This window comes from Lepisma saccharinum, chromosome 3 (genome assembly GCF_977018435.1).
Source record: "Lepisma saccharinum chromosome 3, izLepSacc3.1, whole genome shotgun sequence".
Classification (NCBI taxonomy): domain Eukaryota; kingdom Metazoa; phylum Arthropoda; class Insecta; order Zygentoma; family Lepismatidae; genus Lepisma; species Lepisma saccharinum.
This window is the reverse complement of record NC_139231.1, coordinates 106,336,130-106,351,160: the sequence shown is the minus strand read 5'-3', so window position 1 is coordinate 106,351,160 and position 15,031 is coordinate 106,336,130. Positions and strand designations below refer to the sequence as shown.

Below are 15,031 nucleotides of genomic sequence, written 5' to 3'. Positions count from 1 at the left end.
CACACACACACACACACACACACACACACACACACACACACACAGGGAGAGAGAGAGAGAGAGTGAGAGAGAGAGACAGAGAGAGAGAGAGATATAGACAGACAGACAGAGAGAGACGGAGAGAGAGAGAGAGAGACGCACATCGTTAGCAACCATGACGACCAGCGCAGCCGAGCCCATCTGGAAATATTTCTCCACTCTTGAAACCGACCGAAGTGAAAATTCAGTCACGATTAGCCTATCTGTGCATAAAGTGGACTTCAAAACTTAATATATGTAGCCTAACCACTCTGACAAAGCGCTGCATTTCTCTGCTTCCTCATAACGGAAAATAATCCATTATTACTCTTGTTATGTAATGTTGCTGTATGTTGACGTTCAGTTACGCTTTTCATTACATTGATTCAAAACAGGGCGAGGGATGGCCATACAAGTAGGGAATACATCACGACTTACATGGAGTATTATCTTTATTCATGCCTGTAATATTCATATTTATTCATGTCTGTAATAATCCTTAACTTCCATAATAATTTGATATCATGAACATTGGGTGCATATATTTTTGTAATAAAATCATACTCTCTCGTAAAATTCAACAATGTAATAATATATTCCCATGAAGTTAACAACAATCCAGTAACTTCATTTGGTAACGCCTTTTAATGCACTTATTAGAGATATTAGTGGTTATTCTGAAAGATGACTAATTTTTAAATATTACATGACCACTATTTATGTTTCATGTTTTGCACATTATGTCAAAAATGTCGTAATACCAAGTTGTCAGCTCTTTACTTGCATCGAGGACATTTTGTTGTCTTAAAAATTCACTGGTTTCATTATTGTTCTTACTTGTTATTTTGTAATACATTAAAAAAACCTTATGGTGATGTTTATGAAAGAGGAAGAGATACACGGAGACATTAGAAAGTTCCCAAGTTGCTCAAAAGGTTTTGAGCGGACAGCATTCTATTTCTCTCACTTAATTTCCACTGAAACTGGTCACTTTTGAATTGAGGGAATTTTCTTTCTTGCACTCGTTCTTTGATCCTAGCTTCTCTGCTGTTGTTTTTCAAGGTATTCGTTTGACTCTATCCTGTACATGTTGAGCACAAGGAACACTATATATATTTTCACTCGCTGGGGCAGCAGCTTGGAGATTACTAGCTGTTGGTGAAGAAAGAAAGTTAATATGTGAATAAATCGAAAATATTTTCAGTTTGTATTGTAATAATGTTGAACATACTTTTAAGTTAATATTATAATATCTAGCTCGCACAGATAAATTTACCAATGAAGCGATTTAATGCAACTTATGTAATATTTCTAGAATTTTCATGTACACAGAAATAATATATGAAATATAATTTTTTTGCGCAAAACGCATCGATTGATACAGTTTGCTTGGATTGTTCGTTAGTTCTTAGTTGGCAACAGGATTTGGACTCGTGCCTTGATTTATATTTATTTAGCTTCTGGACTCCGTAAAAAGAAAAATCTAAGTCAGTCCGTAACAAGTTTATATGTGTGTCTTAAAAAAATATTTTAGAATAGCAGTAAAAAACAGTCATATTACACAATTAGTTACACTTTGTACAGGACCACCTGCATCCTATAATGTTGAATTTCCAAGCAGTGGGGATCAGGCCCGTACCCAGAATTGTTTATATATAAACTTGCTTTTGTGTATTATGTTTATTTTGTATATGTTGCTATAAGATCCGTAACCAGGATTTTTTTAAGGAGAGAGTAGATCCGAATATGTGGAACAAAGAAGCTTAGAAGATAAGGTCAGAAATAGTGTGAGGTTGATTGGATTAGGTTATTTGCGTTGCTTTTCGGCCAAGTTTATCTAATCGCGACGATGAGGATGAGCGAAGATAAGATGAAAACAATCAGTCAATTATTATAACAATAAAGAAGAAGTCTAAATGTTAGTTAACAAAATAAAGAGACATTTTCGCATCACGACTGCATTTCGAAGAAAGTCGGGGAAGAGATTAAAAGGAATTGACTGTTCCGACAAAATCGGGACGACTACTAGACTCGCATCAATAGTTATAAAACTAAAACTACTCCATATTGCACCCTGCAGACGTCTCGAGAATGCCTTTCTGCACAACAAACACATTCATGCAAGGAGAAAACTGAAATTTTTACAAAGATGAAAAATCGATATGTTATTTCCGTAACTTTTTATAGGTTCACATTTAAATATTTCATAGTTCGAAGGGAAAGGGGGAATGGCCCCTCTCCTGTGTATGTGCCTGGTGGGGATGATAGGACCCCTGCACAACTCGCGGCGCTGGTGCACTTCCATGTTTAAAGAGAGAAGCTTAAAAAGTTGTTTTTTTTACCAAAATCAGACACCTTTTTTTTATAAATTGGTAATTTTGAATATTTAGGATATGGATATTTTTCAAATAATAAAGTTGAAAAGTTATGAAATTCGATGTATATGTAGCGATTGATATTATTCAGTTTTGACGGAGGGGCTGCTTACATGTAGTATTATCAACACATGCAGATATTATGCCATAAATACCACCATACAAATTGCTACGCTTAATAGTTCTATTTACAACGATTACACATTATTTAACACTAAATACACACCTTAAGGGAAAAAAAAACAAGGGCGTGAGCTTTATTCTTAAAAATATTTTTGACATATTGGTATGTTTCTAGTTTGTTTTTACAGACTAAAAAGTCATTCGAAATGAAACAGGAACAACCTAATAAATAATGATTTGTTAACAAGATAAATAGTATAACAATAGTCAATGTTTGTTACAATATCTCACACACAACTCTAAAATTCTAGTAATATTACATCGAACACTCAAGAACGTTTAATTTGTTTTTATTCTCTATCCTTTTAATATAGGCCTACTACAACATACGTACATAAGTAGCTATACATAAATATACTATTAGTATTTATTACTTGAGTGAACAGGGTCTTACAATTGAAGTAGTACAATTAAATTGACTTGAGCATGAAATTACGTGCTGATAACTTACAAATCGGTAGCGTTAATTTCGGAATTTTAGTCTATTTTTTTTAGCAATTTTAGAGCTTACTATAACACTAGCGTCTACTTTGGAAGTCTTAGTCTATTTTAGTAGTATTAGCACCTAATTTAGCTGCTGAACGTTTGCTAATAACAAAACTAATCTTATACGAACATTTTGTTACTTACGATAATCGAATGTATCCAGTATCCAGGGGTGTTGTCTGTCACCACAAGAGTGTTGACTGCGCTGCTGACGTATTTCTTGCCATCTGGGAAACCGATGTAGCTTTTCTGCACAAACTGACTGTACCTCGTCATGTTGGTCGCCAACAACCCCGGACTAAGCTTCTGGACCACGATTCCGGTGTTCCGACATTCGAATTGCAGGGCTTCTGTGAAGTGTCGTACGTATGCCTGTTGAGATATGGAAATCTTGTTACTCAGAAATAGTAACAGTAGATAAAATGTCGGTATTAAGTGACAAATAATTTCAGTTATTCGTTGATATTTTTTTTGCAAAAATCCAAGCACACACAACCGTGTCGGATTTTTTTCTCACATGCGTGTACCACCTTTTTTCCTGCCAATCCATCACTGCTTTCATTTGAAAAAGTTGATTTTATCGAAATTTCGGAGAGGGCTGTAGCCCCAACAGCCCCCTTTGCGTACGCCATGAAGAGGCAAACCCTCTGGCGCTGGCGTCCAGTTTCAATAATACTCGAGCGGCGTGGCAACGGGTGATGCAATCAGCTCCAAGCATTGTTTTCCTGCCTCTGCGTTGCCAAAATGTGCAACACTGTCAAAAGCTCGTTGCCCTCATATTTATCCAGCGTAAACATAGGCTATGTACTATAATAAATATGAATAAATAAACAAATCACATGCTCGTCACACTTACATGCAAAACATGGGACGGTATCCCGTTTCTCGATACATTCGAGTGGAATGAATGTAACAACTCGGAACACACAAGCACGAACGAAGGAAAAGCGAGAGGAGAAAACAAATGACTGTTTTGTTCACGTGAATTCCAGTTTTTTTCTCACCTTGGTAGAACTGTAACATATTCTCCAAAAAAATCCAAAGCTACTTTGTGGGTTTTATTTGTATCCGAAGACAAACGACCACTGACCTTCATGAGCCTATTTAAATTATCTATTTTAGCTAACCATTACCAATTTTTTTTTAAAAAAATAACATTTAACATTCACTTTGCTGTACGAAATCCTTCCGGTCGACGCTCCAAAATACTTATGTGACAAGATCTGTTCTGGTAATAATACCCCAGTCGAACACGACTTCCATTAGAAAACAGCCTAAAAATCCCAAAGCACAAAAACGCTACTACATTGACAGCAATGAGAGTCCAGTGGTCCCACATTCGCTACCCTGTGGAGGCATATTGTTTTTAAGATCCCACTTTAAACTTAGATTCCGTTCCAGTTAGCTTCTGTGTGCATAAAGTGAAAGAAACATGTGTCCAGTATTGACTAATATTACTTGCCCACAAATTTTTAAGAAAATTTTATTGGATTTTTTATTCTCCAACCAAATAGAATAAATGTTGTGTGAATTTCTTTGCGACTATTTGTAAATGTTAAAATGCAGACTAGGTGAGCCGATGCAAGTTACTTTGTAAACGAAAACAAAAACTTTTTCGCAGCATTGGCAATTCGCTGAAAAGGAGATATGTTAAAACAACATGGAAGATTTTTAACAACGGGATAAATGGTTTCAATCAGTACAAATTTAACACCACAGAAGTTAAACTTTGTGGTGTTGAACTCCTGGAACCACTGTCTCTGTCGTTTTGACACCACCAACCTCTTCTACAGTGTGCATTCGAAACAACGTTTCAGAATAAAATATCTAATTATTATTAATCTCGTAGCTCAAAGATATGTGTATACCTATAAATTGCATGTAACGTTCCACAATTTTATCTTCTTTCCTCTCGTGCATTTGAAGTGGATTGCACCCCATAATCCTCCATCAACCCCCCCCCCCACACATTCTTTACACCCTGTGTCTGGAATGTTTTAGCAAGGCCGCGCATGACGGTAGAGAATGGAAGAAAGCGAGTGGGCAAAGCAAATCAGTGGTCGTTGCAGCGTGTCTTTCCCTCTCAAGCGTTAATTGGTCGAACCATACTTGCGCAGAGCACCTGCTTTCGCTCGGCTGCTCCAGAGATTCCCGAGACAGTATGTAGTGCTGAAGGCATCCATTGACATGGACCTACCTTGGTAGCCGCATATATATTGACGAGTGGAAAAGGAACATCATCCACTAGAGAAGAGATGTTGACAATGGCTCCCCTCCCTCTTCTCTTCATCCCTGGAAGAAGTAGGCGGGTCATCATTGTCGTTGCTCCGATGTTCACTAAGATCTCATTCCAAATCTCCTCCGGCAACATTTCGTATACATACTTCGGGCGGTAGGGTGCTACCCCCACGTTGTTAACTGCAAGAAACAAATGTGACGTGAGTGACAGTATGCACAATGGCGGCTGAAAGAGAAACGACCTTAAAAACCTCTCGCCTGTTGAGTTGTTAACAGTTATTAATTCTCTATACTAACTAACTAACTAAAAACTGTCTAGCCTTCTTAAACCCGAAGGTTCATGGCTGCAGCAACACATGCCTTCCATCTGTCCGTATCCTGAGCAAGATCTATCCACTCTTTGTCATCCCTACCGATTCCCTTTAGGTCCATTTCAACGTTATCCCTCCATCTTCGTCTTGGCCTTCCTACAGGTCTCTTACCATCAGGTTTCCCTACAAGAGTCCTGTGAACTCCTCTTTCCTCTCCCATTCGTACCACATGACCTGCCCACCTAAGTCTTCTTCATTTAATCATTCTATTAATATCTGGACATGAATACAAATTATGTAGTTCTAAATTACGTAACTTCTCCACTCACCTGTCTCCTCATTCTCATTAATTCTCTATACAGGGTTATTAATAAAGCTGCTGTAGTTCAGTCTGTTGGTGAGAATTTTTCCGAAAATGTCCTTGCATGTAGCAGCTCTGGAGTTCACCCAGCCTAAAGTAAATTAGTACACGTGAAAGGAGGTATGGCGGCTGGAGCGTGATTGTGATTACACCATCTCAACAAATGGACGAGATTGTGTTTGTGTGGGGTTTTACCTCCACATGCCCCATGTGCCTGCGAGTAGTTTTAGTGTTACAAACTGGATTTTCACATTCCAAGAATTGTAATTTAACTGTACGTAAGCTATACGAATGCACGGGTGAAGAAAAAAGTGGGGGAGACAGCATCTTCTTGTATTCCTTAATATTTGTTTTAATCCTCGTCTCTAGAACTAGAGCGTGATTAGTTAAAATACCTCTTACCCAGGATCCCAACTGGGACATCCTTCAATTCCTTCTCTATCTTCGGGTAAATTTTTGGACCGTGACTGAAGTCTGAAACAATTATCTTCGTCTGCACTTTGTATGATGTTTCTGCAGGAAAGAAAATATATTACGCGCTGCGACGCCAAGGGTCCCGGGTTCGAATCCCGGTCGGGCTTGGTTGTTTGTGAATGTCCATTCATCAATTTCATCATTTCATCACTCATCCCCATCTTCGCAAATTAGCCAAGAGGCACAAAACGCGAAGTAAAATAAACTAAATCAAAATCAAGAAAATATATTACCACTATTACTAAATTATTATTTGAATACCTACACTCTAGGAAAACATTAAAGTATCGATATGTTGACGAGAAACTTGTTCAATTTCACACAAAAATGCGAAAGATGTAGCCTCAAGTAAACGTTTAAATGCACCAGAAATTGAACATGTACTAAAATGCATCTGCTTTTTCAACTATAATTATTCTAGTTATTTAACTATTATACTAATCGAATCATATTGTATAAACATCCAACAAAAGTAGTTTATTTAATTCTTAAATATAATTAGTTTAACCTCATATTTAGAAAAGGATTTCTAATTGTGGACTGTAGCATAAAATATTAAATAATAGTTTTTTTAGCTTGCTCATTGAGGAAACGTTTATCAGATCTTGAACAACAAATTAACACCAATAACAATAGTAAGATTAACAGAAAAATGAATGAAACGTAAACGAGCCGCATAAACTAATGATGCAATGAAATCCTTAAATGCAATAAAATTAGTTAAATTTAGCACAGAGAACTAACTATTCCAGTATTTCACTTGATTCATGACGCATCAAATTACATCGATTCAGATGTTTCTATCAACGACAAACCAAAGAAATTACAATTACATGCATAGTTATATCAGTTGATACATTTGAATGGAACTAATTTAACTTGATTAATTTTCTTTTCTGTGAAAGGAGGAATAGGTACAAAAATTCCCATACCCTCCACAAGTTTTCTTAGTGCGTTATGCCGAGAGATCATAGAGGCCGGTGAGCTCACAATAATTTTCATTTGTTTAAGAGCCGGCCCCTGTCGCAGAGTAGCAAGCACATCGCGCTACGACGCCAGGGGTCCAGGGTTCGAATCCTGGCCTAGTCTTGGATGTTTGTGAGTGTCCATTCATCAATTTCATCATATCATCCCTCATCCCCATCTTCTCAAATTAGCCAAAAGTAGCACAAAAAGCGAAGTAAAATAAAGCAAGTCAATCTATCAATCAATCATTTGTTTAAGCGAAACAGCATAGACAAGGTAAGGGATATAAACGCGTGTTCAGCGTTTAAGCATACACCACACCAGTGGCGGCGATTGGGTTCCAAATCTAGGGGGGGAATTTGCAAAAAGTGGGGGGGAGGGGCAAGGACAGTTTACTTTCCCTTGGTCCATAAGGTTTAGCATAGTGTAGGTGCAAAAAGTGAGGGGGTAACTGCCCCCCTCGCTCCCCCCCTAATCGCCGCCACTGCACCACACTTAGTACATTAATGAACTAGTAGCTATCATAGCCAATTCTTGTCCGAAGCCAGTGTTCGTCATTTGGTATCGTCATCGCGATCAAGTTGATTCGTATAATGCAACGGTAGATGTGTGTATGTGTAAAATATGATTTTTTTTTGATTTTTTTATTCTGACTGAAATTTCATTTCAACTATGCTTTGCGCTTAAATAATATAGTACGTTTCTGTGCTAAAGTAACCAACACCAAGGTATGAAAAAGTTCGAGAGGTGTTTTTTTGTTTTTTTTTAATCCACTTTACTTATTCACAGAAAGGCTAATCGCACCTACAGTTTGAAGTGCGAACCGAACCACTGGTTATCGAACCCAGTAGATAGTATTGATATGGAAAAAAAAACTTTCCTGGTCTCATTAAAATAAACGTATTACTTACACGTTGAAGACACGTTTGCGGACTTATGGAAACAATTTCAATAATTGATTACATCCCATTTGTGTTTACGATTGATAAAAACTAATGACACCGTTGTCACTATGCTATGTAAGAATTAAAACGAAGTAAAAACAATAATAATTACATTGGGAACAAACCGATCTCTTCACATGCTGGTCTATGAGAGAAATTTGTTAAATGTGGACTTACGTATTTCCAACGCTGTCTTCTCCAACTTCTCTGGGTTTCTGCTGATGAGGACAATGTTGAGACCTCTTTTGGCCAACTCCAGAGAGTAAGCCTTCCCAACCCCATCTGTGGAACCCGTTACAACTGAAAAGGGATTTAAAATAGAAAACATTGGTCATGTACTTGTATTACATCCAAAGAGACCAATCACAACATGGCCTGCAATTTTAGGTAGGACCTCTATCTAAGAATAATGTGTTCTAAAGCAATCAATTGAAATCGGTATTGAATATAGAAATCCATCAGAACATCAAGTTGAATTGCGTGTTTTCGTGTATTTGTCTGAATTCACGGTAAGAGATGTCAATTTTATGTTGCCTTCCAGTTCTTGATCATTCCAAGGTATTACTCTACTAGTTCCATTTGTAAAATAGGCTAAGTAGAATTGATTCCAGTTAAGTCCTATTGTTCTCCCCTCCCACTAGTGTTGTAAACAAGTGCACTTGTGTGCACACGTGTTTACAAATGTTGTAAATAAGTTTGACATGTTTGACATATGATGAAAAACGCGGCCGCCATTAATCTTCGACAATCATACAATGTAAACATTCCTTCTTTTTATATAAATATACAAAAAGGTTCTTTTCATTTATTTTTCCACTCTTGTTTTTATTGTTAATAACAAAAGAACGTACTTTATTCACCCTTCGTTTCTTTTCATCATATGTCAAACATGTCAAACTTATTTACAACATTTGTGAACACATGTGCACACAAGTGCACTTGTTTAAAACACTAGTGGGAGGGGAGAACAATAGGACTTAACTGGAATCAATTCTACTAGGCTACATTGACGATTAAGTCACTGCTTTTATGACATGGTTTAATCACAACGCTTTATTAACATCCTCTTAAATAAATCAAATAATCAATGACATTAGTATGTATTGAAAGTTCCCTGGTTATCCGTGACATGGTGCCTGTTTCAGGGCTGTTGGGTTCTGTGTGTGTTCTTCAGGGCTTGAAGAAATTGAAATAGCACTGAACATTAGAATAACGTTAGTTCTCGAATATGTCCTATCTACTTCGGAACCGATATTTAACCCGAGAGAACTTATTCAAAGTGAAATGTTTTCCAGAAAGGAGAGCGTGCGAAGAGAGAGAGAGTGAGAGTGTGTGTGTGTGAGAGAGAGAGAGAGGGGGGTTAGAGAGAGAGGGGAGATTGTATGTGTGTGTGTGAGGGAGAGAGAGAGTGAGATACTGTATGTGTGTGTGTGTAAGAGTGTGAGAGCTGGAATGACACACGCACGCACCCCCCCCCCCTACACACACCCAGGGTACAGCGCCTTGAATAACGTAGTGTGGAAAACGGCACTGTTCTGGCATCTCTGGCTGGTTCCACTCGAATATGATACCGCTAGAGGCGCTGGTGTCGGTATACGTGCATGGCATTCGTCTGCTTATAATGGAAGTAAATGGAGTTCTCGCTGCAACGTCTGATTCTTTTACATGAAGCATTTCTATGAATATGATAATTGCTATGATACTTGGTACAGTGGTCGCGAAGATATTAACGAACATTCTAGACAGTCGACCACGTCCTGTTATCATCATACTTTCGTTAATAATACGGGAGAAAATGTACGCGTGGAATGCTCTTGGTAACTAAATTTTTGTGTATGAATTAGGTTCATTATTATTATCATCATCATCATCATCATTTCTTTTAAAGATATACACACTGAAGCATTTGTATTTTTGATATTTACTGTCTCTTTTCTTCCGCTTTAAACTAATCGCGGCGATGATGATAATGATGATTGCATGAAACGACAAGGGTAACCCCACAATACTTTCTTAGTGCCATCGACATGATTGTAAGGAAACTTTCAAACCAATGGGACAAGCGACACGGGATGTTCACATTGTCACACTAGTGACACACACTTCCAGACTAAAATAGCATTCATTGCACATGAGGGTGCAAACAGCAAACGACACGTTCATATGGCGTATTCGCGTGCTACTTGTTACTGCGGTCGGAAACCTCCTTAAAGGAAGGGTGCTGAGACCGAAGCGACGCGCTACAGGGGGAGTTCCCAACTAAGTGACAAGCGACATGGTGCCTTCAGTCTATTAGCAAGCGTTCGCTGCTAATTGTGCGAACAACAGGTAGGCGACACGATAAACCGCACATTACAACAACAGATCTAGGCGACACGATAAGCCACACGTTTCGCTTTGTCGCTTGTGCGTCGCTCAAACTGGGCCATTTTCTCAATAGCTTGCAACATGTTGCCGTGGTTTGTTGTTCGTTCATGCGCGATGCAATGAGTGTTTTGCTTTAGGGAGATTGCGCACCAAAGCGACAAGCGGCACGCGACACTTATCGCTTGAGGATTTCACCAACCGAACGCTGGCCTGTGTTTCCCGTCATGCCGCTACGACGTGAAATGTAATGTAATGAAATGTGACACTTTGCGGTGTTTCTTCTTGTGTTACTCATACTATTTATTTATTAATTTTATTTTACTTTTCTTTCCAAATTAATGCCGTTTCGTGACTGCAAATCACTCCACAAATATAACTGTTTCCATCAATTCACGTACCGCATTTCAAGACAAACAAATCTACACAATATATATCAGTGGCGAAGCGTCCTATGAGGCCAGGAGGCCGGGCTACCGACGCCATTACTCTTTTAAAGGTGTATTTGCTTATTTCGTCAAAACATATGTAATGCAATGCAAAAGTTTGGAATTTTCGTTTATGATAATTACAAAAAAATTCTAACCCTGTCCAGTATACGAACTTTCCACGGAGTGAGGCACATTTGCCGGGGCCTCTTCTCTTCACATTCTGTCGTACGGTCGTATATGCGGGAAGCCTAATCTTACGAGTATTGTACGTATGCTTATAACGTGCTCGTGAGGCCGGCCTCGCGGTGTTACCCAGTAGAAGGAACAGAATATCAGCAACACTGCATTTCCGCCAGGGTTGGAAATTTGTGGTGTACCAGCATTATTTATAAACATTAGCCTGTGTTCGAGCAGAGAGATTTCTATTTCATTGTACATTCTCCATATTTTGTACGAAACTTAGGTTTTCCTTCCTTTCATCGACAAGCGTAAGTGAAATTGAAAATTACGGAGTACTGTAGTTCTGACTTCGTTTTCTGGTCAGAGTGTTGATGGTCTTGTCGATTCACCCAACACCGTAGCGTAAACAGAAAGTCTAAAGAACTTATATTTGTGAAGTAAGTCTTCATACCAAATTATGTAAATTAAAACGCTAGTTACGCCTTATATTTACAAAGTAGTTTTACTTTCACTGGAAATAGAATAATTTATTTTTATCGTGAGCGGGGATTCCCTCGTTCGTTCCCTCTCTGTGAAAACTTGCCTCCTGCTCAGGACGCTACAAGGGAGCGTTGTTCGGAGCGCGAATGTTTCCTTATTATAACAATAATTTCTAAAATGTTTTCAACTCTATTTTCCTTTGCAAGTAGCAGTGAGTGGCAAGCGACAGCAAATTTTAAAATAAATAAAAGTTGTTGAAACGTTATTTAATGCGTTATAACACTGTCATCGAATAGATATTACAAGCAGAACATTTTTTTATGCAGCCGACACGAGCGAAGAGGTAGGCAGTTTCGTTTACCCTGAAGGGATAACAAGAGAAGAGGGCGGTCAATGAGAGTACAATGCAAGGGAAGAGGTTTTTTTGGGTTTAGGACAAATAGTGTTATGGGGTTATTGCTGGGGCCATGTCCGTTTCAGGTCTGGCGGAACAGGCCAGTGTTGTCACTTTGGATTGGCAGAAAAGAGCTAAATTGCGCCTAAAAATTGGGATTCTATTCTCTCAAGCAACTACATTTATTATAACCTGTTTATATGTTACATAGTAACCTTTCGTGTTGCCATCATAGAAGTGTCCCAAACAAGGATCCTATGTTCTATTATCACGTAAAGGTGGGTAGAACAAACTAGGATGCGAAGTATTCACACTGAATGAGATAGGTCACCTTTACCACAGTTCTTGAAAGCCCCATAGTGGTCATCCTAACACATTACGAAGCCAGGTGACCTAATTGTGGTCATGTCAATGTTTCCTGATCCTCTTTAATTCATTTTCCATGCATTCTCATCATCACGATTAACATAGATCAGAACAAATGAGACGAAAATATCCAAAATTTAAATTATGTTTATTTGCACATACAGGTGTCAGAAATTCATTCATCTAGAAAGCCAAGACTAGAATTAACTACAACCATTCCTTTAGTTAGACAACAGATAACAATGGTGTTTTCCTCGGTGTGAGGAAGTCTTGCTAAAAAAAAAAAACTAAGTTGGCAATAGTAGAACGTACCAAACTGACAGTCGCTGAAAGTGCGGAATTCTGTCATCTGCTCACGGCACAAACGTCATACTGACCCGAAAATTATGGGGTTCTTCTAGCCCTTTTCACCTCATTGCAAAATAAATAAATAAATTTAGAAAAAAATGATGAAGAATTGACAACAGGGCTCGAGCACTATTCGTTGGATTTTCGAGATGTCTCATGATTGGTAGTTCTTTCTGGAGGTGCGTGCATAAATCAGGGGTTGAAAATATACAAACAAAAAAAAAATCTAGATCGATGACATTTGGTGGGGGGGAGGAGAACGTCTAAGACATAATTATCGTACTGATGGCCGGTAACAACACTTTTGAAAACGTCCCCCACTGACAAGAAAAGAAGCGGCCTGGAGAGACATTGAACCACTCTCCATGACATAGCCCCCCCCCCCTTTCTTTTTACAGATTTAGGCAAGTAATGGATATTATCGCACTCTTGTGCCTACCCTGCTAGCAACTCCACGCTTCGCCACTGAATATATTCCAAAAACTAACTAAGCCGCATTACTTTCATAAGAAAATTAGCACTCGAACTGATCGCACTGCCATCTATGTTGTCATCCGTCTTGGGAACTAGTTTCTTGGGTCGTTTTCCACACTACGTTATTCAAGGCGCTGTACCCAGGTCATCGCCCTATAACAGATAATTTTTCACAGTCAAAAGAAGGCATCAAGGTGTACAACTTTGCTTAATAACCTTTTCCTCGTTGAGAAAGAATTTCGTCGCTACAAGCCCTCGCAAACCAGTAGTCTCATTTTGCATGTATACAACCACGCGGCACAGAATCAACGTTGCCGGTGGCATATATGAACATTTTTACAGCAGTAGAATCGACGCAGGTTGAAGTCGAAGGGTTCAGTCCTTCTCCCTTAAATCACCCACGTATCACCTTTCCCGCATAATCCTACGTTCACTTTGATATAATCAATACACTGTGAAAATGTTCGTACGGGTCTGTGTTTGTATACTGATAGATAGAGATAGGGGAGAGAGAGAGAGAGAGAGAGAGAGAGAGGAGAGAGAAAGGGAGTATAACAGCTACAAACTCTCTCACACCGCAACCTGTATCTCTCTCTCTCTCTCTCTCTCTCTGTCTTATGTGACTCACCTGCCCAAGTCCCAAACTTCTTTCTGAGGTCTGGTTGCAAGAAAGGCGAGAAGATGTAAGTCCTGACTCCTGAAATAACCCACCAGAGAACACACAGCACGATCCCAACCAGAGCTGCAGATCCCAGAATCGTGACGATTCGCTGAATGTCGCGTGGTGAGTCAGCCAAGTATCCCGTCATTATGTACACTGAAGATAGATCCGACGAGACTGGAAAGTAGACGGGTTTAACAGGTGACCTTGCCAGCCATACAATGTACGTTCACCTTTACAAATATGTTTGATTACGTCTTTTCTCTTCCACGTAGAAGACAGGAGAGGGGAGACCTCAAGAATGATTCGTGTGCGCTCAGGAACTGCTTGTCAACAGTGTAACATTGTGAGAATTTTTTTAAAAAAAAGCCTTGAAACGGTATAATTGTGAGAACTTTGATTCCCATGCAAGAGTTCAGATAATATTTTCCTGGAAGTTTACAAAGTGCTGGCAGTGTTACTTTCAAGAAAATTTTACTCACACCGGTTATTACCTTACACTACTCGAAGGTTCTGAGTTCCAACCGTCCATTAACTGAGGCGTCATTCGAAATCGAGAAAAAGGGCAACCGGCGGAATGTTGCTTCTTCATTTCAATAATTCCTCAGTTGCCCTCATGACACAGAGTCATCGCAATCGGGGAACGAACCTCAGACCGCTGACCATTCAGCAGTGCCACAAACTCACAAATGTCCTTGTATCCACTTACAAGTCTTTACGTCCTAAGATGTATACTCTGTACCGGGAATCTCTGGAGCAAGCGAACAAAAACAAGTTTCTGCGCAAGTAGTGACTCGAGAGGGCTCGACCAATGAACTCGTGAGAGCATGGACGGGGAACGTGGGTGCAGCTACAATCCGGTTATCAGCTGCGAGAACTTTTTTGCTCCTCCCACTCACTTTCTCCCCTTCTCTTCCGTTATGCGCGGGCTTGCTCCACAGATTCCCGGGGCAGAGGAGTATAATACTCTGTTAATC

At 39.2% G+C, this 15,031-nt stretch overlaps 1 protein-coding gene across 1 annotated transcript; it reads right to left on the bottom strand.

Moving 5' to 3' along the window:
- Positions 1 to 486: 486 nt before the first annotated feature.
- On the bottom strand, positions 487 to 14,303 carry LOC145985941 (hydroxysteroid dehydrogenase-like protein 1). The gene is made up of 6 exons (XM_083120079.1): positions 14,022 to 14,303; positions 8,534 to 8,656; positions 6,375 to 6,485; positions 5,260 to 5,480; positions 3,207 to 3,434; positions 487 to 1,170 (listed from the first exon to the last, which is right to left on the bottom strand). The coding sequence occupies exons 1-6, from the start codon at positions 14,200 to 14,202 to the stop codon at positions 1,054 to 1,056; spliced, it is 981 nt and encodes a 326-aa protein (XP_082976205.1). The 5' UTR covers positions 14,203 to 14,303; the 3' UTR covers positions 487 to 1,053.
- Positions 14,304 to 15,031: the final 728 nt, after the last annotated feature.

Excerpts from the sequence above, each read along its gene's own strand:
- LOC145985941 (XM_083120079.1), bottom strand. The coding sequence starts at position 14,202 with ATGACGGGATACTTGGCTGACTCACCACGCGACATTCAGCGAATCGTC. Across the intron at positions 8,657-14,021 it reads GAAGTTTGGGACTTGGGCAG|TTGTAACGGGTTCCACAGAT; the intron begins GTGAGTCACATA and ends ATCCCTTTTCAG. Across the intron at positions 5,481-6,374 it reads TGTCCCAGTTGGGATCCTGG|TTAACAACGTGGGGGTAGCA; the intron begins GTAAGAGGTATT and ends TGTTTCTTGCAG.